The 23,697-nt window shown below is 42.9% G+C and overlaps 1 protein-coding gene across 2 annotated transcripts in view; it reads left to right on the forward strand.

The window, feature by feature from the left end:
- arhgef10la (Rho guanine nucleotide exchange factor (GEF) 10-like a) overlaps positions 1 to 14,716 on the forward strand; it is a 147,223-nt gene extending 132,507 nt beyond the window's left edge. For both annotated transcript variants that reach the window (XM_076267300.1, XM_076267299.1), the window contains 3 exons: positions 2,884 to 3,055; positions 11,074 to 11,196; positions 11,482 to 14,716. In XM_076267300.1, the coding sequence (XP_076123415.1) occupies positions 2,884 to 3,055; positions 11,074 to 11,196; positions 11,482 to 12,065 (879 nt within the window). In that variant the 3' untranslated portion in view covers positions 12,066 to 14,716. The remainder of the gene's footprint in view (positions 1 to 2,883; positions 3,056 to 11,073; positions 11,197 to 11,481) is intronic.
- The last annotated feature ends 8,981 nt before the right edge of the window (positions 14,717 to 23,697 follow it).

Genomic DNA, 23,697 nt, shown 5'->3' on the forward strand with positions numbered 1-23,697 from the left:
TCTAGGGCTAAAAACGAATGGGCATGCAGTACAAACTTTTAACGGTCCAGTCATACTGAGAACATGTCTGTGTTCCATTCTACAAAGTTTGAGCAGGCTGGGAATAATACTTTTCAATGCCCAGACATGGCCTCCAAGATAAGGTATTTCTGAGAGTGTAAAAAATTATACAGTCAAGGGTGAAAAAATTTATGAAAACATTGGAATTTAACAGAAATATTTTCTTGTTTTGGGACCAAAATATTAGGTAGACAAACTTTGAGCAAAATCTGAGACAGTGCAGGAACCATTTTCCTGGATTTTGTCTGATTTGACACGGAATGATAGCTTGGAAATCCAGACCCAAATCTAGAAAGATTTAGGGTCTGGCTATGAGTAATGAAAATGGCCCAACTCGAGGGACAGCTCCAGGCATACATTTGAAAATATCTCTCAGGGTTCCTACGCAGTATGGAAAACCTGGAAAAGTATGGAACAAGTAAAAGTATCCAACAGTGGGCAAGTGTTTTCTGAGGGCTACCAAGTTAATAATAAACATTATTATACAGCTCTTCACAATGCTAGTAGAACGCTCCATTGACAATGTCTAGAATATGGTCAGAAAAATTTACCGAGAAGTTTGAAAATTTGAGTATGGAAAAAATATGGAATTTTGAAATGGAAAATGTGGAACACTGATCTCTGCACGCAAACACTACAACCAATGTTTACTGACTGATTCCGGACTTCAACACAATTGACCGATCCCAAGCCCCTCCTCCCATTGTCAGTCCCATAGTTACTGTTGCTAAGTCGGACAAGTTTGCAGGAAAGTGTGCGAGAACGCGTGTTCAACATGGGGACGCAGCACCCCCATTTAGCCTAGTGCAACAGTGTATGCTGGATTTCTGGGCGTCAAGTAATATTGATATATTCAAAAAACAGAGGTCAGAAAGGCCTTCAGTATGCAGAAGGACACATTCACAATGTCCGCTGTCATCAACGAGGTGGAACACCACAAATTGAGGACAAAATAATCCGGTGTCGTGGATCTTAATGGGATGCTGGATAAACAATTAGCACGTTATCCCGAGCAGGTAGTTTACCTTATTTGCTGCAGATGTGACTCTGATTCAATAAACAGGTCTGTGCGAACATATGGTGTTGACGTGTCCATAACAAAATCTAACCATATTTCGAGGATTAGTAAGACGGGACCAAGTGCTGCAGATCCAAGTTCACGCAACTTGGGAGAGTGACTAGCCTGTTAAGCAGCTCATGTTGGGGAGGTGGAGAGAAGCTTCTCTTCGGTAGGCCGAGAGTCTACTTATTTTTTTGAATGGCTGCTTTAGAAGGAAGAGTTCAAATAAACATGATACAAGTGTATTGAAAAGAACCCAATCCGAGTTCAAACCCATATCACGCATAGGCTATCTGCAGTTTGCAGACGTGGTTTGTCTTGGACTAGACTTCATCATTATGCTATAATTAATTTAAACGTGGGCAATGTAGTAGGCTAGGTCTAATATTGTCAATTTCGAGACTGCATAGCCTATAGCAAGGCATAGTTTTGAATCAGCACATGATTCGATCTTTAGAAGACATTGTCTATCTCTCGTTCAGCCATCAATAATGCATCGCAGTAGGCTAGTATTGCGTTTGTTGAAAAAATGATCATTAGCCTATTTCTGTCAACAGTCTTCTATCCCAAGTTAAACATGGCAATGTAGCAAAGCTGAAAGTATGTTCTTGATGTGTGTAAGGCGATACGTGATTGAAGGTGTAGCCTTTTGCGCGTCTTCCAATCGTATGAATGTGCGAGTTCAGTTCCTGCAAGGTAGGTATATTTTTTTGCGTAGGCTTATGTTGTCGTTTCATCAGTGGAAACCAGATTTAGTTATGTTTTTGTGTGTAGTTATGAACACAAATAAAGGGAACATTTTCGTACACACTCAGATTTCTTTAGGCTACTGAAAAGTAGCAGCCTATCCAAAGTTATGCAAAGTTAGGCCTATGTGTGTTAACGTTTTACACGGTCAGGATATCGGATGTCACTTCTACAAGTATCTCAGGCTTATCTTTGAACCTTTTTGAGCTCTTTAGTTATTTAGTTTCTTAGGCTACTCGCAAAAGAAGCATTATAGCCTTCGCATAACTGGCGTATTGTCATACAGAACGGACACTAGAAAATTCAAAATTGACCGAGGTTGACCGAGGTCCTCCAAAGTCCTCATTGTGACATAGTAAAAGGGGGCGGGGCTTGGGATCGGTCAATTGGATAACACTACGAGCAATGTTTACTGACTGATTACGGACTTCGATGTTGCAGCACGGTTGTCATCTATTTAGCTCGCCTCTGGCCCGCCTATATCAGAAACACCGATGTGATTGGTGCAGCTCGACTCCAAGGGCATGGGTAATGAGCATCATTACTTATTGCCAGAGTGACTCGCTGAGCAAATTCAAATTGTGCTCTCGCGAGAATAACGGAATAACTCTAACTTAATGACCCAGGTGATGACAAAAGTATTCAGTAATTGATTAGTTGACAAATATTTTATAAAATAATGAGGCTGTTTGCATAGGTCCTTTTAAATTTCAGTATGAGTGACAAAGGGGGTTGTCCGGTAACAGCAAAAACAAATGGATGAACTCCAACTGCTTTCCTTTCATTCACTGTCAAATTCATCAGAGCACTCATTGTGTACACACATTTTTCTTGCCTCTGCAGTGGCCAATTCATGCCAATTCCATTTTGGTTCCCATGGTAATCGTACAATCTCTTTTTCTCTTCCTCTCTCTGTCTTTCCCTCTTACTGCCACCCCTCCCTCTTTCCCCCACCTCTTCCTTTCCCTTCCCCTCTCCCCTGGGTCCTCTATCTCCTTTCCTATCTCCCCATTCAGAGGGTGGAGGTCCATCAGGACCCGATGGTCAGCGTAGCGCACATGGTGCGGGCCGGCGGTGGCGTGTGGATGGCCTTCTCCGAGGGCTCCTCCATCCGCCTGTTCCACACAGAGACCCTGGAGCACCTGCAGGAGATCAACATCTCCACGCGCTCTGGGTTCCACCACCCAAGTAAGTTGTTGTTGTTGTTGTTGCTGCCGTTGTGAGGAATCGGCTCAGCTCAATACAGTAAACTCATCCATGTCTATTTACCACTTCTTCCTGAAGTGAGGTCCCCCTTACAGGTGGAGGTTGTCTAGAATCAACCCCCACACACAGAGGAGAGGGATTGTCATTAGGGAGGGACCGAGCATATTCTAATATGCTTCAATGAAATTAAACTTAATCCATTGGTTCGACTTTCAGAGCCATGCCTTGTATCTAAAAAAAGTCCAAATTCACAGGGAACCTCCCTTTGTCTCTGAGCCAGTCCGTGTTAGTGATTGCCTCTCTGCATGAGTGAATATTGCAAGAGAAGCACATGCCATGCATTAGTAAGTCAGCTGGCTCCTGGCCTTGCTTTGTCTGAGCAGTTTTCAAGGGGCAGCAATTAAGCAAAACTGTGTCACCTCTTCATTTAGAAAACACACACACAAACACACACACACACACACACACACACTCACATACACTCACACATACATGCTCAGGTTCGGCTCATACTGGACCTGCTATTCCGGTTTCTGGCTCTAGGGACAGAGAGATAAAATGGGACCACAGGCTTGTGAGATGTTGTGGTGGTGGAGTGTGTGTGTGTGTGTGTGTGTGTGTGTGTGTGTGTGTGTGTGTGTGTGTGTGTGTGTGTGTGTGTGTGTGTGTGTGTGTGTGTGTGTGTGTGTGGGGGGGGGGGGGAAGGTTAATAAAAAATAAATAAAAGTGACGCAGGAGTGGCTCTATGCTGAAGACAAAGCTGTTAATTCCAGGGGTTGCTATGGAAACACTCTTGTCTTGACTCCAACAACCCTGGCATGCTGGTGATGTGCCAGCCTCATCCCTTTTGTATCTGTCCCTTTTCTTTCGCTCCTTCCTTCCCACCCTCCCCTCTTTCCTCTCGCTTCCTCCCCTGTCGCTTTCCGCCATCTCTCTCTCTCTCTCTCTCTCTCCTTTTCTCTCTTCAGCAGCTCTTGTTATTTTTGCTCTTTGACGTAGAAAGGAAAAGACGCAGCTCGTTCTGCTCTCCTTCATCCTCCCTCCACACATCATCTCAGACCCCTGTCTGTATTCTCTAAACGCCGCCGCAGACCACCTCCAGATTTCTCTGCACCCTGCCCTTCCGCTCCAACAGATGAAATATTAATCAGTGAAGTGGAGAGGCACAGTTTTCAAATGGCCTGAGTGCGTCTGAGGCTGCGTTCAGACACACGGGGCTTCTTCCCTCCCAACCCCAAACTATCAGTAGTTGTGCGGTGCAACATATCAGAGGATATGCTCTCTGTGGATGTTTGTGGATATTTTTCTACATATCCATGACAATACATTTGATCAATTCTGGCTGTGAAAGGACAAGGGAATAGCAGCCTGTCACAGAGAGGAGATTATGAATGGTCCAGACAGGAAGAGGAGCCTGACCCGAGGATCCAGGCAGCTGGGACCACTGTCAACAGACCCACTGCTTCAGCCACTTCTCATTAGGCTTGTGAAGGGCAAACCTTCATTTATTCTGCTGAGCCCTGGATGAAGGCCACCTTTGGTTACCTGACCCTGTGTCATAGCTTTGAGTGCCGCGTAGAGGCTGAGAACACATCAGGGCCATGATGCTCAGAAGTTGTGGTTTCCGCAAAAAAAGTTTTCATAACCTTCAGGCTATTGTCTCCTACCGTGGGCAGCCACAGTTTAAATATGCAGGGTGTGTGCGGCGTCCTGCCAAAGAGTGTGCCAAGCCGGGAAATGTCAAAAGGGCCCAGGCCTTGTCCAAGTCCTAGGAACGGGAATGAACTCCAGTCCAATAATGCTCACTCTCATCACGCCTCAGGGTCGAGAGAACAGCCAGTTGCTCCCTGCTGGAGCTGTTGATCCAGAGACATCCTAGTATGGAAATCTGAAAGACACGCACGCACGCACGCACGCACACACACACACACACACACACACACTGTCAAGTTATCAGGGGATTTTCTACTTCACTTCTGCCCAAACTTGAAAAAGGCCTTAGTCATCAACAGGGTTAGATCAGTTGGAATCAACTCACACGTCTTCTTCTTTAATCTTTCTTCTTTATTTTATTTAGTTAGCTTCTCATGTTCAATTAGGACTTGTTATTAGTTAGATTTTTAAATCAGTTTACATCAGATTATGTCAGACTATGTCAGGTTAAAAACCTTTACAAGAAAAGAGAAAACAAAACACAAAATACAGCAATTACTAAAAACTACCTACCTTCAAATATACAAACAAATATAAAGTTCTCCTTAACCTTACATTCATTTAACAATGCAACATTACTACAAAAGCACAGTCACTACCGTGTTTTTACTCCCATGCTACTACTATCATGCTATTACATGAGCTAACATGAGCACAAGGCAGTTAGAAATTAGCTACATTAACTTAAGCACTCTTACCAACAAAATTTGCATTTAACATTAAACAACTGAAAAATATTAACATCAAACCATCATCCTACCAGTAGCATCCCTGGAAATGTCCAGCAAGTAAAGTCTTTCCCCACTTCACTATCTTTAACAGTTCAACACGTGCTTCTCAGCTCAACTTCACAGCTTCTCACTACATGTGCTTGAAGATAACTCTGCACTTTCTGGCATGAGAACTGTAAAGTCTCCACTTCCCTCTTCAAAATAAAAGTCTCTTTTTTTTCTTTCTCAAAACAAAGGTCCCTTTCCATTTGCGATTCAACAGCACACACACACACACACACACACACACACATGCGCGCACGCACACAGATCAGCGGTGCTCATATTTAAACAGTTTATTTTAAGATTGCTGAAATTGCTGAGTTGTTAATCAAGCCACAGGTTTCGCGGGAAGTTCTGAACACCTTTTCCCCCTTTCAACTGAATGGTTTTCAGTAGCTGATTTTAAAGTGAAGGACATGAGGAAGTGGAGAAATATCAGACAGAAAATCAATGATCTTGGAAGGCCCAAATGTCAGTCCTTAAGTCAGATTGTAGATCTATCATAATATACCCCTTTTTTATTCATACCCACTTTGTTCTACACTGGATACCAAAAAGTAAGTCATTATACTATTGGGGGCCCCTTTATAAATACCACAACACTACCAGAGGATCCCTTACAAAAATTAAATGTTTGCGGCAGATTTGCAGCAAACTTGTGGGTGATTTGTGGGAAACAAATGAGTTCACTAGAAAATATTGCCAGAAGTTTGCCAGTGTTGGCTGCTAGAGGCAAACTTCCAGCAAAGTTCTGGCAACAATGAGAAGTTTGCTACTAGTGGCAAATGTGTTCACCAGTGATTTGCCACCACACTTAGCCAGTAATGGCAAACTTCCAGTGAACTTCTGGTGACAACCCTAATTTGCATAATGACATTGCTGCAACATTACCAAAAGTTAACCTCAACTGTTTGCCAGAAACCTAACTTGCATGTGAAAATATGACCTTGCCGCAAATTTGCGGCAACTGATCGCCAGAAACCTGAAATTTCTGTAAGGGATGCCTTAAGTCACATGCTGGTGGTGAATGCTAGCAGGGTTTTTATTCTCCTTGCTAGCTCACCTGCCCCTAAAATCAAGGTGCTGCAGGTTTGAGGGTTCGAGTCAATGGCGGTGTGGAGGTGAACCTTAGTCAGCCCAATGCTTATTGTTACTTATATAACTGGGTTATTCTTACCTGTCACTGCACCTTCAGGTTATGCTACTGTTATGCCTTTGTTCCCATCTTATTGTAGTACTTTATTTGAAGGTAAATGTGCAGTGAAAAACAAGTGTTTTTGTTTGTTTATTTGTTTTGTCAGAATATGTTCTGCATGTGCTTTCTAGGCTTAGCAGGGGTGAGCATTCCAGCTACTTGTAAAATGTAGAGAGAAGAGCACACCATACCCTGCTATTAATGACATAAGTCCGTAGAGTACCTCTTCTTTGCACATACAGTACATTCTGCTAACTAAAGAAAAAAATGCATGCATCTGGTTGTGGTGGTGCATATCCTTGAGTGAATAAATGAATAATAAACATAGTTCTCTGACTTCAGTATGAACTTACAATCAAAATACAATCATATTTCAACCACTCTTTGGAATGTGTTTCACAAAGCACTCATAAAGAACAGAACAGCACATAATAATTGCTTTGTTAAATACTGCTGATTGCTGAGGTGAGAGAGGCTTATGTAGGATTAGTGAAGAATAATTAGCTGCTGCCTTGCCGGATTTTGATCAGACTTTGAAAAACAACAGAAAAAAATCACTGTTTATTCTGCTATACTTTAGCCTAAGGGAGAGAAAAAGATTGAGAGAGACAATAAAAGAGTTGCAGAGAAAATACAAAGCTGAGCTCACTTGCACCTACTGAACAATATTTCACGACGGTCCTACAAGTCACAGTCATGATTTGTTTACAGTATGTAGCACACTTCACATATGAAAATGTTTTTTTTTACAAATAATTTTTACACATTTTCATGAACAAAATTGTTAAAAAAATACTTAGATTTACATATGCAAGAACATATACTTGCATGGATTGTATATACTACATAACATTTACACATTAAACATGAAAAAAAAAACATTGGGATGATGAAAGTCATCCATCATGCATGGCATGTGTCTAGTTTGGCCCTGAGGGTTATGGAATGTTACGACAGGCACAGGGACAAAACTATGCATGCACCTCTGCAGTGTACACAGTTGCCCTGAATTGAGTGCCAGAGAGTGGGAGGAGAAGTTCTGACTGAAATACACGGGGAAAGGTCTAAAATAGTCATTCTGACCCTGATTTTGACGTAGACTGCCTCAAGGCTGGGATGCTGTTTAAGTCAGATGAGGCTTTTTTTTCTGTGACTCTCTGTGTGAGAAAGGTGATGTAAGCCTCTAGCCGCAGAGAGACAGGTCGTCGACCCAGATGATGACAGCCCGATAGGCTCTTCAACAGCAGCACGGCGGCAGAGTGAAAGTGGTATTTTCTGCAGTACACCAACAGCTCGGAGGCTCCACAGAGAAAAGACAGGGGGGGCAGTTGCCGTCAGACCCTGCGTGCTGCATGCCTGTTCTCCCAAACACTTCATGCCTAGTCTCTAGTCAATGTGAATGCCCAGATATTTATAGGAGCTTACCTGCACAGTGCTCTCATTATGCATGTGTGTGCATGTGTGTGTGTGTGTGTGTGTGTGTTTTTTTATGTATGCAAACATGTGTTGAGATTTATGTAGTGTCCATTACACCACTGGGCAAATCCTACAACCTGTATTTATAAATACTTTATGCATGCAACCTAAAATAACATTTTTGCATGAAAACTTAACTCGGTAGTATACTTTAATGGCCACTGAGGTAGTTGGCAGTGTAGACCCCCTTGGGGCTGTACCATTGCTGACCGTGGCCTACTCAGACTCATTTTCATTCAACATGACCACCTGTGTGTGCATGATCAAGGGCAGTACCATGTAGAGGTGGAGGTTTGGCCTTCTGGAGTTCAGTTAAGGGCTGAACTGGGTCTTGCAAACCCCAGTCTAGTTTAAACCCTGGGGTACTTTAAACTGCTTAATGACTGCATGAATTATACTGGTGATTGCACCATTAGTTTTTCCTGATATGCCGATGTGGTCACTGGTACGGGTCTGGCTGTGGGCTTGACTATCACCACCACCTCTAGTCTATTTATAGACCAGTATGGAGGCCTACACATGGAATAGCAATCTGAGATAACACAAATAAACAAAGATCTAGAACACCAAGGATGTAAGGATACCCTAACATCAACTAAAAGACAATTAATAATTAAATAAGTAGTGGAGAGTAGAGTAATAGTATGGAGACTATAATAACAGATTACAGATTAAACAGATAGTTTTAGTTTACAACACTAAAGATGTAAGTGTAAACAACAACCATGAATAATAATTAAATGAATAATGAATTGCAGCAGAGAACAAAGTAAAGACTTTGGGCCCTATCGTGCACCCGGCACATGGTGGGGCAGGGCTCATTCTTATCGTACACTTAATAATGTGAGGAATTTTTCACCATGCCCTCCACCAGGGTAGGAATTTCACGGCGTCCATGACGGCCATGGCCATCGTAGCCCCTTGCGTTGACCATGATGCCCCTTTGAAAATCAGAGGTTTACAGGCCACGGTGGCCTTGGTGCCCCCTTCTTTCAATAATCTGCTTTGCGTCCTACTAATAGCGAATTTTATTTAGCCTATGGCCTGTCAAAATAATATATTTATTCACAGCGCAAATTATTTTTATTTTTTTCGCAGTGGAGAAAGTGACAGCACAATAAAGAAAGTGCGTCCAAATTCACCCATTCTTCTCAGTTGAACTACTCGCGAAGTAGCCTACTCATCACACAGACATCACAAGTATCAGATTAAAAGGGATTTTTCTCAGCTTTTAAACAATGTTAGCCGCTAATTGCTGTGGTGAAAGTTTCGCGAGAAAAGTAAATAATATAATTCAATTTAATCATAAATTCTATTGAAGGTTTTGCGTCCATCTCCCTACCCATTCATCTCGGTGGAATACTTCACGAACCCTTCGTTTAAGACGTGACAAACCATATATCAGAACAAACAGCAGACCTTACCGAACACAAAGATGTAAAGCAGTCCCCTGTACAGTTAGCCGTTCCAGAGTAATCCAGTTTTGAATTTGCTGTACATTTCGACATGCATGGATGTCTCCAAATTTGGGTTTTAAGTTTTACAATGTTTTTAAATTGTTCCACATGATTTCTTAACGGGCCAAAATACAAAATAAATGTTAAAAATATCGCCTAGATATCAGTAAATCAGAGGACAGCTGACTAAGAGTTTGTGAAAGAAGCCTAAATGATCACAAAATGCTAAGCATGCATCTAGGCTATTTGAGTTTCTTAAAGCTGAGCTGTGCTTAAATTGTTCAATACATGATTTCATAACAGGCCAACTATAAAACAAATGTTAAATATAGCCTAGATATCTGTAAATATTAGATGATCAGATGATTCTCAGTGATCAGATGATTCTATGTAATATGTCTTGTTTCATGTTTTTGTAATGTTTCATACAGTGATGCAGGTCTACTGCAGTGAATAGGCTAAATACAACTTTGATCATTTTTATAGCCTACTGGTGCACTGCCCTGACATGTGGCCTTTGTGTCCCCCACCAAATATGCCCAACCGAAGGCCAAGTGTCCTTGCCCCCAGAATGGTGAAATTCCAAGCCTGCCCTCCACTGTTATTAAACCTTGCACCCAGGGGTGTGGCAATTAACGACATAAGGTGTGGTCTGGCACGTGATCTAAAAATCATTATCTTACACCATCTAAAAAGCATTACACCACTGACCAAGAAAAACCTGGTCTACTGTATAGTGAAAGGCGCATATACATGTAAAACACAGCTGAAGATGCACTGTCACGAGATGTTAGCAGCAACTCCTCTGCAGGATAAATATCCTTAGGATTTTTATTCAGTCATTTGAACATTATTGGGTTGCTTTGCTTTGTTTTGCTTTTTTCATGCTATGTTTTAGATGGTAATTCCTTGTCAGTCAATAGTGAAAGTAATTAACTGTGTAAAACTGTTTTGTCCTTGACTTTGAGACCACGGTGAAGTTCGTTTCATTTTGCCGGAGTTCAAATAATAGGCAAGTGCAAATGCATGTAGGCTATACTCTGCTAGTCACAAACAGGTTTTAGTAAAGCAATGGTTTAATGGAATCCCTGTAAATACCGATGCGCTGTTTGAAGTTGCGCTGCTTGCTGTTAAAGGGAATGACAGATGTTATTCTCATTGGTTTAAAGGATGTTACGCCCCAAAACACACCCATGACTAAGAACATAACAACCCTTTTGCGCCCAGCGCCCGGCATTTGATCACAAAAGCACACCATTAAATTAGTGAATGTGGACTGGCCACGCCTTTAATGTCTATAAACTTTGCCCCTCTGACCATCCATTTCTGATCGTCAAGATGGGGCCCTTCATGTTAATAACCAAAGTGTTTTGCCCCTGTGTGCAGGTCAGAGGAGTATGCGTGTTACAAGTCTACTGGTGTGCCAGGGACTGCTGTGGGTTGGCACTGCCTCTGGCATCATCGTTACCCTACCAGTGCCCAAGTTGGAGGGCATTCCGAAAATTACAGGTACAGTGTATCTTTTCTCAGCCATACAACGGAGATGATTCTTTGCATTATTCATGTAGAAATGCAAACAAATAGAAATTTGTAGAAACAAATAGCACATGCAGAGATGTTGAATAAAGTAATATGAATCACTTAATGTGTATCACTTGCAAGTACAAAGGAATTCATATTGTTTTTTTGGAAGATAAGATGTTGTAGAGCTCTTGTTTTGATTGTTTGTATTGGGAGTACTGGGATCTTCATTGCAGAGTGGTCTTTTGATCATGTATCTTTTTCCCCCTGCAGGTAAGGGAATGACGTCCCTCAATGCCCACTATGGGCCAGTAGACTTCCTGGTGGCCACCTCCAGTACTCTGTCCCCAGACCTGCTCAAGAGGGACTCGATGTGCGACGGGCCTGACTCAGCCTTCGGTGGCGAGGACCGCAGCGACTCCTCCTCCCAGGAGTCCCTACAGCAGCTGGCCGGTCAGCTACCGGTGACGGCATCATCGCACAACAACGCCACCGACCTGAGCAAGGCCAAGGGCCGCGGCATGCTTCTGCAGTATCGCGTCCGCTCCACGTCCGGCCTGCCGGGCCACCCACTGACGGCGCGCGTTGGTGACGAGGCGTCCGACTCGTCGCTGGAGTCGCTGGAGCACAGCTTGGAGGACGGCTCCATCTACGAGCTCAGCGACGACCCGGACATGTGGGTGCGGGGCCGGACGTGCGAGCGTGACGGTGCGCGTAGGGACAGGGTCAGCTCCGTGGCCGTGGTCTCCGGAGGCAGGGGCCTGAGGCGGCTCCGGGAGGGGGAGATGGTTCCGGCGCGCGGGGAGGAGTCGTCCGACAGCAGCCTGATGATCTGGCAGCTGCCTCTAACTGTCTGAGCGAGGGGCGCCGGCGTTCTCACTTCGCACACACAGCTTAACGAATGCCGGCCGTACAAGCCTGCTGCTGGTCTCGGCATGGGCTTGGACACACCAAGACTTGACGCCTTGTCAAAACTGTGAAAGGAACAGGGATGCGAGGTGACAAAATGTGTTGTGACTCCTTATCAGACTCAAGGCTTTTCCCTCTGTGTTCTGCTTTGTGCCTGGCTCATGGTTGAAACCTGCTGCTGTTCTATGAGGGGCTCAGACAACCTTGTCTGGAAATTGCTACCTGCCTCACTCTTCCGGATTGATGAATGGCATGTGTTTGAATCTGTACCCACGTTATGTTTCCCATCCTGTGTAGATACACTTTCAGGAAGCCCAGGTTCACAAGAGCATGGCAACTGACACCCTTCCTCACTCATGTTTCCCAGAGCTCCTTATAGTCTCGTCCACAAGAAGCACAGCTGAAACACAGCCCTCTCCAGCGGGCTCAGCCAAATAATGCCACTTATTCCTCTAAAAATCCTTTTGTTCAGACTTCATCTCACTATAGTGTCACAGAAGGATATTTTGCTGTGTACATTTTTAGGGAAGTGGGTGTGATGGGAGGATTGAGAGATGTTATTTCTCTTTTAAGTTACTGAGTAATTGCTCACTTCACAATACCTTGAATGTGAACATAATTATTATTTTCTCACAGTGGGTGAAGTTATTGCAAGAAGAAAAAAATGTTAAGGCCATGTTTCACTAAAACGCTGTGTGCTTGTTTTGATAATTTTGTTCCCTCGTTGTATTTACAGGAACTAGGCAGCACAATAGACCAAGCTCAGTAAAGCTTGAAAGTTTACCTATTCACAAGGAAACTTTGCATTTTGAATTTGTGCATAGCCTATCATCCCAAGCTGGTCTTTTATGTTGGCCCTCAGTAGCCTACTCTTATCTCCTGTGGGAAGGAAAGAATTAAAACGTCCAAAGTTGATTAAAAAAAGAACCCGGCTTAGCGAAACATGATCTCAATCAGTATTTTTCTTCCTGCAATGACCACTCCTAGACTCCATAGGTCACAGTACTGTTTATGTACTCAGTGTCAAAGTCTCTATTGATCACAAAAAGAAAAAAACAGGCAAAAGCAACTTCTACCCAAGGTCCCTTTAAAAATGGTCACTTTTAATATACTGAGCCTTTATGTTCTCGCTAGCCCATCTCTCTGTGTACCTGGCAATGCTGTGTTTGAATGTGAAACTTGCATTGCTGGGTGTTCAAACTGCTATGGCCATTGCTTTGATTTACTGTAGGGGGACAAAAATTGAATTAACCACAGACACAACCTCATGCGCATGCCATTAGTGCCATTAGTGTTGTGAAGAGAGAAGAACGTCATGAGAGCAGAAGGAAGCCCAGATGAGACAGCCGTTTTGATCATCACTTCCAGTCTGACAAGGACTCATTTAACACCAGAGTAGGACTTCTCTGGGTTAACATAGCTTACGTTTCACTTCCCATCTCTTTGTCTCACTCAGTCTCTCTCTCTCTCTCTCTCTCTCTCTCTTTCTCTCTGTTACTCTCTGTCACTCACTCGCTCTGTCACTCTCTCCCGGTCTTGTTTCTCCCTCTCTCTGGAGTCTGTTTAGAAATGGGACCCATGGGTGCTGCCATCAGGGATTTTTTCAAGTTTTTATGATATGAATGAAGCCGTATTTGTAGTACATTCATAATGCAGCAAGGCCAACCTCATTTGACTGAAAACACTTGAAAGAAAACATTTCTCATTCCATGCCTTCCCCTGACCAATATCAATTTCTAAGACTTTTTTCCCCCTTTTTTAAAAAACACAGTTGTATTATGAATACAATTGAAGTGTATCTTGGATACAAGAGAAATGGGAGGTTTCAGTGAAGGAATATCTGATATCTTAATACACAATTGGATGAGAGAAGTCAGACACTGAAACAAAAGGGATCTTGCTTTTCTGTCAAGGGCAAAATGAAACAAAATTACATTTTGTCTGACCGAAGGTTTCACTGAACTGTAAATATGGGTAGATCTGGATTCATATCACTTGTATTGGTGGGTACCACTACCCATGGATTAGGAAGTGTCCTGAAAGTGTTGGACAATTGTAGTTCTACTGTGCGTCTTATGCAAGAGGTTAACAACTTATTCAGATTATAATATGTTGTTTTTATTGCATAATCAACAGTCCCTTTAGGAATTTGTACTGCTGCATAATTTCATGGAGATGCTGGCTCGGAGCATTTTGGATGTTGTCAAAAGATATAGAAGTCCTTGTATGGCAAACCATTACTGTCTTAATATATGTCAGGCTCTGTTCATTCACAGTACTTTTAGGTCTTAACCAGTGTGTTAAGTTTATTGTATGTAAAGGTGATTGAACATTCAATCTCCCACTTCTCAAAAAACAAACCAGTCAATAACAGTAATAAGTGGACTGAGTCTGTGAACATGTCTGGCCCTTAAATAAGATATTCTATGAACTCTAATGGATACTGATGAGATAGGGTTGTATTTAACTGTTGGACTCCTCATTGCACTTGACAGTACTTAGTTAAGGTCTGTGATCTAACATTGTGCTGTTTTTTATTTGTATTGTTTCATTTTACAGTGTCACTGTTACTAAAATAAACACTTACCGCTGACTCTGATACACTTGTGGGACTTGTGAGTTGTACTATATATCCATGGTGACCTTATACAGAAGGAAATGAGTGAATTAATTAAGAATTAGGAAATGTACCTCTACACAACAATGAGGCCTTTCTTTCTGGGTCATATTGTGAGTTTTTGCTAAGGATAGCATTTTGAAACGACATCTTATTCAAACCAGATGAGGTGCTGCTGAAACAGCTTTCAGCAAACCGACCTTTAAAGCAACACCAAAGAGTTTTTTGTACCTTATAAGAATGTTTCCAAAATCGTTTCAGTGGTTCATCAACTCGTAACAGGGTGAACGGCACTTCTGCATTCGCTTCGTGGCCCTCTATCGGCTATAACCGCACTATGTAAGTTTGCCAGATCGGGTAGCGGATCTGTAGTTCGATGGAATGTGACATAAGAAACTACAAATTTGACTTGCATCTGATGTCGCAATACATCGTACTTTCATAAAATCATGCGTGCGTGCAGTGGAAAAGGTCTTTGGTGTTGGACATGTGTTTCCCTTTATTAGCGGCAGATATGGAAACTGGGGTTCATGCAAAATATACAACTGTCCAGTGGTAGCAACAACTACACCCAAGACCAGTGGATTACTTCATACAGGTTATGAAGTTGGTGGTCAACATGCATGACCTCCAGTTGGTTATCCAGTGAGACTGGAATAGCACATTACACCACAGGAGACCTGACCTACAGATATACAAGTGGTCCTGTGTGAAGTTTTGGCCTCATTACTCTGGATGTCATGAAGTGTGTGTGTGTGTGTGTGTGTGTGTGTGTGTGCGTGTGTTGCTTAGATGAGATGAAAGGCCAGCTGGGATCATCATTGTTACATGTGCTGCCTGCTGGATATTGCACATAAAAACGGGAGCCCTGGTCATAGCTCTGCCACTGGCATTTCTGGTGTTTCAGAAACCATTATGACCAGGCATAATTGGTCATTTGCCCCACTTACCACCTGAACATACTGTTCCTCATCTTAAGTATTAACAGTTATTACAACACATTTTATGGTTTAATTCAAATGGGAGGAAATGTAATCTTTTTTTAAGCAGATGTTTAGAAAAGGAATTATTTTTATTAAATATATAGTTAATGAAAAGAGTGAAATCCTGTCATATAAACAAATAACACTTAGATATGGAAATATAGGTCTCAATTAATTGCATCAGTGCCTTTAGATTGAAAAAAAAAATCAAAGCCAACTGTAAAAGTAATTTAGTATGTAGACCAAACATAAAGCAGTATAAATGGCTTAATGGAATAAAAATTAATAAAGATATATATAGATTTTACTTACAAACAGATAAACTGGTGGAAATTCCATACAAAATTGTCCAACTTACACCTAGATTGTCCAATTCCATGGAAATGTATCTTTAAAAATTGTATCTCTTCATTAGACATAAAAGTATGTTTTTTCCAGTATAAGCTAATTTATAAATATCTAAATATTAAAAAGATGTTACATATTTGGGGTATAGAGACAAATCCATACTGTCGTTTTTGTTTAGAAGAAGAGGAAACAACTGATCATTTATTTTGGTATTGTTTTCCAACTGCTTTATTTTGGCTTGAAGTTCAAAGTTGGCTACGGCAATGTGATATAAACTTACACCTAGATCTGTCCACAGTACTTCTGGGTGACTTGACAAGTGGCAGTCAATCACTTCAAAATATCATTTTTCTGCTAGGTAAAAAATGCAAAAAAGATGCAAAAAAACCGAACATAAGATTTAAAAATTATATTAGATATTACTGTGAAACAGAATGTATAATGGCACATGAGATGGGTAAAACATTATGTGCAGATAGATGGGTTAAAGTAAAAGAAAGAGAAGGGTGGACTTAGGAATATTATATACAGAAGCGGGAAAAAAACAAATTGAAAATATGAGAGTATTTGAATATAAGTATACTTCCTTGGGAGGGGGGCGATTTGGTAGGGGTTAATATATAATTTAAAATGTGCGTGTGGGGGCAAACTAAATGAAATATGTAAGGTAATTTTTTTCTTTTTTTTTCTTTAAATATGTCTTTTGTTTTGATTTTTGAATTGTTATGAATTGTTATTGAATAGTGCTTGTAGAAAAAAAAAACAATACAAAACAAAAAGTTAAGTCCCCCAATGAGGGGGGGTGGTGGTGGGTTAAAAAAAACAGTTTACCAAATATAATAGCACCACAACCAATCAACTCTATTATATTTATCTCAGGTCCTTCAACAGTGTCTGTTTTTTTTTTTTTATGTATTTTCAGTGGCAAATAATGAATGGGCCATTCAGGCATTTTGCCTTCAAAAATCCTCAGGGTTTTGTCTGTGCGTGTTGCGCCTTTGTTTCCCCCGCTAAAAGCAATGACCGCCTCTCCAAGGTTTATCTTTAATACCATAGCATGTCGTGACGGTCTAATCTATGGACGGGCCATTTTCATTTTTAACCCTGATCTCACTTGGTTTGTTTGCAGCCAGAGCGGGCCACCTCCTCTGCATCCTCTCTGTAGCAGAGATTGTGTCCTGATTATGTAGTACAGAGGCTTGGCATGGCCGCCGTCGGCAACAAAAGCTTGTCGGAGGCAGGCTGGACGTGGTGCCCGGTTGTGTCCTGGCATTAATGTTCGTGCTGCCCCCACCCCAACCCACCTCCATGCAGGATGCCAGCCACCTCTCCAATTCCTGGCTCTCGGCAGGGCGTCTGTTCTCTTTGTGTGTGTGTTTGTGTTTGTGTGTGTGTGTGCATGTGCGTGTGTGTATAGCTCTCATTCCCTGCCAGTTTCAGTGTGCCCAGAATGCAAGACCCCCCCCCCCCCCAACCCACCACTCCACCAGCCTCCCCTCTGCTGCAAGCCTTCCTTCCTCCATGGCAGCCTCAGGGATAAGCCTTGAAAGGACACAAGGGTCCAAGGGGTTGTGGTACCATATAAATTCATCTCTGGCTTGGCCTGACACGAAAGAATCCCACCTACAGTGCGCAATCCCTCCAGTTAGCATTGACCATTGGAAGCAGGCTTGTAATAGCCTGCAATTGACGGAGGCAAGCGCAAGGTAAGCAGTATATTAAATGTGAAGTGCTTCTTTCCATGGAGGTATTATATAGAACTAGAGAGAAAGAGGAAATACCGCCTACATTAACTTCAATGGCCCATACTAGGCTCCCCACTTCAGCCCAAAATATACTTTATTAACCCTCCAAAATCCATCAGTGGATTTCAGAGCCATCTTTAAAGGTCAGTGTTTCAGGAGGATAATCAGGAAAATAGCTGCACAAAACAAAATGGACAAAAATTATTGCTCAGTGCACAATAGCACACTTTGTGGCCAAAATTTAGATTTAGAAAGATGCTTCAATGTCTTGATATACTTATGGCTGCTTCTTAATATTACAGTGTGCTGTGTGCAATGGTATTCTATTCTGATCATTTTCTCACTTGTTTCCATGGGGATGTTGTATGTCTAGTATAAGTATAACTAGTGTGACCAAAACGTCCTGCTGTGTGTGCAAATTGATCTGTAGAACCCAAGTCATCTCCTTTTACAGATAATATTATCTCTTATTAATATTTACCTTGAATACTGATTTAGTTTAGAATTAATAAAATCTTTCAGAGAAATGGCTTTAACATGTTATAATCTACTGAAAGGACACAATGAAAGACATTTTACTTATTTAGTGTGAAGAGTGCACTGAAACCAAGTTCATACACTCAGACCAACTGCATGTGAATAAATATGTCATGTGCAACATGCATATTACTGATACTTCCATGCAACCAGCATAAATGAACCTGATGTTCCCATTTGTCCATTTGTGCAAAACGTTGACAAGAACAGTAATTATTCAGTTGCTATTCTCCTCTAGACACTTTTTCTTTTTCAGACCCCTCTAGAGCAGAATTGTCTGCATTAAATAAGAAACAGTATGTTAATATGCAATAGCACAGAATGCCATAGCCTCCTTTAGACAGTCTGTGTGGGAACTAAGTGATGCTCTAATCAAAACAAGCTCTGCAGTTCCTCTGCACTCTTATTACTCTCTATTGGACACTTGTGTACACTAAACAATTCTTCTAAAGACACTGCAAAATAACCCCTGCCTCTGAACTGGATACTAGATGAGCAAGATGAGAAATATTAAAGAATGCCCCACCCAGGAATTCACTAGCGCTCATTGTGCAACGATACACTCCATAAAGGGCTTGTGCCAGAATGGGCTCTCTGGGGCATGTTTCAAAAGACAGCGATGCAGAGGCTTTGCAAACACTAAGGGGCTTAAATAAACAGGATTGGGGGGGGGGGGGTAAAGGTTTAGGGAGTTGAAGATAGTCACCTCCTCTCTCTCTTCCTGTCACTCTCTATCTCTCTCTCACTCTCTCTCTCTCTCTCACACACACACACAGATACACCACACACATACCCCAAAACTCCCTGCACCCCTAATGGTCTGGCCCAGTATGACAGCACTGAATCCTCCTCCCCCTTCACACATGTAGGCCACATCCAAACCCATGTGGGGAAAAGGGCTGGATTGGGCAAAGACACCACTCATGTAGTTTGGGTCATCATCTCCCTACACAGCAGTTGTTTGCGTCACACACTTGATTGCGTTACTGGGTCAAGCAAACATTATGTCCACAGCTCTGTGTGCGTTAATCGGATCTTTTACCCAAACACTTCGCAGAAAAGGCTGAATGAAATCCAGTGATATTCAGATCTTTGTTGCTGCATGGACAAGAATATATTTGGTAAATTGGCTCCGGAAGCATTCTCACCATGGGAGTATTTTGTAGGCTGTTTAGGCCTACATGGTGCCTTAATTTAATGTAACTTTGTTTGTTTGCTGGCGAACAGCAAGGAAAAGCATCCCGCCTGGGTGTAGGGCTGGACCTTGCGCCGTATAGACCACAAAGCAGTAGCTGCTGAGTCAGGTAGCAAAAGCGTCGGCAGGTGCACCACACACCACACCGCACCGCATCAGGCAGACACAGACTGTTTGATTTGTCGCGCCGTAAGCTAGCGATTGTTCAGCGGTGCTGAATTGCAGTTTGTCACTGGGGCCTCGCAAAGAACCCTACTGATCCCTCCCTCCCTTCTTTCCTCCCTTCTTCCCTTCTCCCCTTCCCTCCCTACCTTTGGAGCTCCATGTCTTCTTGCCTTTAAGGAGAAAGTAAAGGAACCCTGAGGAGTCAGAATGCAGCACCAGCAATTTGGTCGTCAAACATTCTCAATCAGTGAGTAGTTGTCGCATTCAGTTTGTCAGTTTCAGTGTGTGAGGGGGGGAGGGGATCGAAGAAATATGAAGAAAGGGAAGAGGTGGGGACTCTCCCTAAAGCTTTCTGGAGATATTTCTGCCAATTAACCCTGCCCCAGGAGAGATTTTCCTATCTCATGCCACAGCTTTGTGCCTGTGTGGCTGTAGGCTTTGCTAGCTAGCTAACCCCCCCCCCGCGCCCCACACACACACACACACTCCCAACTCTACCAGAACAAACCCCCACCCCCACCTCTGTTTCAGGTGTCACTTGCATGCTTGGTCAAGTTTCCACTGTGGAGGAGGATAGGAAGGCACAACTGAAGATCCTCTGGATTTATCTCTCAGCCTCCTAAAAGCCCTGTACTGCCTTTCATACACATCCCCGCTCTGCGCTGCATCAATGCTACAGAGGCAAAAAACAAAAAAATACTTAGCCTCATCCACACAAGGAGACAGCACTAACAATTTCCATGGGACTTGAAAGAGGACAAATATCTGATGTTTGCAGCTGTCTCCCCGACCCTCCACTTTGCGGCTGTCATATGGCTCTCCATCAGTTGGGCGCAATTGTGCGGCTAATGTGCGGTGAATGGAATGTATGCCATGTCAGAGGAACACAACAAAAGGCAAGAATGGCTGTCTGCGACTACAGCACTTAAATGTACATCTGGGTAGCACCAGTCACATCACCTCCTGCTATCCACCTCCTCCTCCATCAATCGTTATTCCTTCAACCCCCACACACCTTCTCTACTACACACACACACACACACACACATACACACAAACACAAACAAGTCTTATCCTGTCACATTCTATGCTTACCAGTGCTGCTGTATCTTCTACAATGAAGGCAGACATTGTCGTCAGCATGTGAGCTCCCTCAGCTAGAAAGATAATAATAATATTTATATATTTTTTTAAACGAACCCGCTAAGAGGACACAATCCCCAATGTGTCGATTTAATTGACAGGTCTATCACATGTTCATTACTCTGTAAACCTGGCTTTTACACCACTTTGCGAGGACTCCCGAAGAGTCGAAGGATGTTTTATTTATCACCTATTAATCATGTAAAGGACGGATGAAAATTTGATGGCCGTACATTATGCTGCTGTCTCCCAGGGGGAGAGAACATCCGTGCCTGTCATTAGCTTTCCCTAGTGGTATTGAATACTTATCATCTCTCATAACATTTGTTTTGCCGTTCACAGTTGGACGGGTGGCTTGTAAAGTAGGGCATCTTTAAAACAATAAGTCTTACTTGCTTTAAAAGGACATTATTTTGTTGTCTATACATTTGTCATGTTGCCCAGAGCTTACATACTGTAACGTCGGTGTCTTCCGGACTGAGTGCTATCCACCCAGAATGTGCGTGAATGGTAGATTGTGTAATGCCGGTTTCTGTAGGTGTAATTGCGTTCTCCTTGTCATGTATGTGTACAGTACAGTAGCAGAGGGAGGAAGAGCCGGCCCCTTATCGGGGTCGATGGCGGGATGCTGCCGCAGTCGGCAGTCCTGGCCGGAGAGGCGGAGAAGAGCCTGCGGCGATCAAAGGGGGAGGGGGCCCTCTAAAGATTTGGGTGCGTGTGAGAGGCACTGTGCTGTGTGGGCGCCTGTTCTAGTTGACCTGTTGGCTGGCGCCAGAGCAAAAAAAAAGAAAGAAAAAAAAAGTTCGCTGTGTGATAGCTGGTTGGTAGCTGACAGCCTGAGCGCTCAGCGTGGTCCGTCTGCAGCGGAGCTGTGGTCCGCCTGTTCCGGCTGGTGAGACTGTGAAGCGGAGCGAGGGAGGTGCAGCATCAGTCCACCCGTGCGTTCCAGAGTCTACGGCAGTGGAGGCCACCCAGGGCCCCGCCAGGAGTCGGGGAAGTGCTGTGGTGACATGCCGCGAAAAGTGCGACCTGAGGGCGGACGGAAGGGAGCTGGGGACGAGTGGCGACGGCCAGGTGACTGCCAGCACGCCTCCATGTTGGGCCGCTGGTGGTTGTGGATCCTCGAGAGTGAGTAGAGCTCCTGCGGCGTGTGCACCCCACGTGTTGTGTGGCGGTAGCTTAGACTTAATGGACTGTGTGTGTGTGAGTGGCTGCCCTGACGTTAGCAGTAACTGAGCCGGGAGGATATTGCCGAGGACGGCAATGGCTCGTGAGGGGGCTGTGTAACGTCGGTGTCTTCCGGAGTGCTATCCACCCAGAATGCAATGTGTGTGAATGGTAGATTGTGTAATGTCGGTTTCTGTAGGTGTAATTGCGTTCTCTTTGTCATGTATGTGTTAGCATATGTAGTCCTCCCTTTGTTGTACCCAAGGGGGCAGGCGAATTCCCGGAAGTTGAATCACCCATGGAGCCGGTTATGGAGCTGGTTATCAACTCTCTGCTAACCCCATAGAACGCCCATTCATTTGGGATTTTTTTGAAATCCTATAACTTCATATAACATATATCAAGTGCCGACATTGTAGCTTCTGTATTATCTACATGAACAATAGAAGGCAAAACAGGCTCAACTACCTTGTACATAACGTTGGGTTCCCATAAGAAGAATAGTTAGCATGTCTGGTTGCAGGAAAGCTAGCTTTTGACTTAATTTGATGCCTGCGTCTTTCTGTCGCACAGTAGGGAAACAACCGTATTGTTTGGATAAGAAGCTAAGTCTAGCCAGCACGGAAACTCGAACAAAGCTATGTAGCCTACAATACCATTGTATGTTAAGGTAAAGCATTACATAGAGGCAAGTAAACCTAATAAAAAAAACAGCACTAACATTAATCATTTCAGAGGTTTTCGATGGATTGGCTGTAGGTCGAAAAAGTGGAAAGACGATTAGGCTATAACTTTTTTGTTTTGTTTTACTATGATTGTGTTTGAAGATGATCATGTCTGGTAGTTTCAACATTAACACGACTTGACACTTGTGAGGACGATATTGATAATAATACATAAAGAAATGTTTAACTTTGATGACTTTGAAGGTGAAGGAAGTGTGAGAAGAATTTCTTTGTGAACCATCTATCATACGAGTTACAAGATTCAGTTCGATGGCTAACGTCACGAAGCTAAGGGCGAGTCTGCACAGTACGATGGTAAGCCAACTGAAAAAACGTTCAATTTGCGTCAGTGCCCTCCCATTGAAAACGACGGAGTCTGTTCGTCCATTTCTTTTACTGTCTATGGTTGTACCTCATGTGTGTATCCTGGTGTACCGTGTTTGTGTATTGTGCATGTTTTAGTGACTACCCTTTTGTAATTTACAGTCTGTCTGTGTGATTCCCGCTTCTGCTAATAAAACCATTGATTGGACGAATCTCATCAATCGTTACAATACTAAGGTACATATTTTGGCAAAGCAATATGGAGTACAATGACTGCAGACATTCCCTCCAAATGGGTCTCAAGACTCCGGAACATCTGAAGAGTTCAGATGCAAAACCCTCTAAATCCATCTGACCACTTTTCTTTTAAATGAGCATTTAAATTCAGGCTCCTATAGGTTTTTGCCTATAAATCGATATTTCAGACCAGGAAGAGAGTGGTATTTAGTGGGTTTAGAAGTTAAATTATTTGATTAACGTATAGGCCTACTATGTGTGGAGAGCATCCCCTCACCATCTTTATCTCATTTTTGACATAGGTGACATTTAGAGGCTTTTGCATCTGAACCCTTCATCTGTGTTCTGTGTTCTTTCAGCAGAGTGGCGGGAACAAAGAGGATGGGAGTGGGAG

Source organism: Alosa pseudoharengus, unplaced genomic scaffold (assembly GCF_046254945.1).
Source record: "Alosa pseudoharengus isolate Yale_2024_CS ecotype anadromous, Long Island Sound unplaced genomic scaffold, YU_APseudo_1.1 YU_APseudo_1.1_scf_5, whole genome shotgun sequence".
NCBI classification, from domain to species: Eukaryota; Metazoa; Chordata; class Actinopteri; order Clupeiformes; family Clupeidae; genus Alosa; species Alosa pseudoharengus.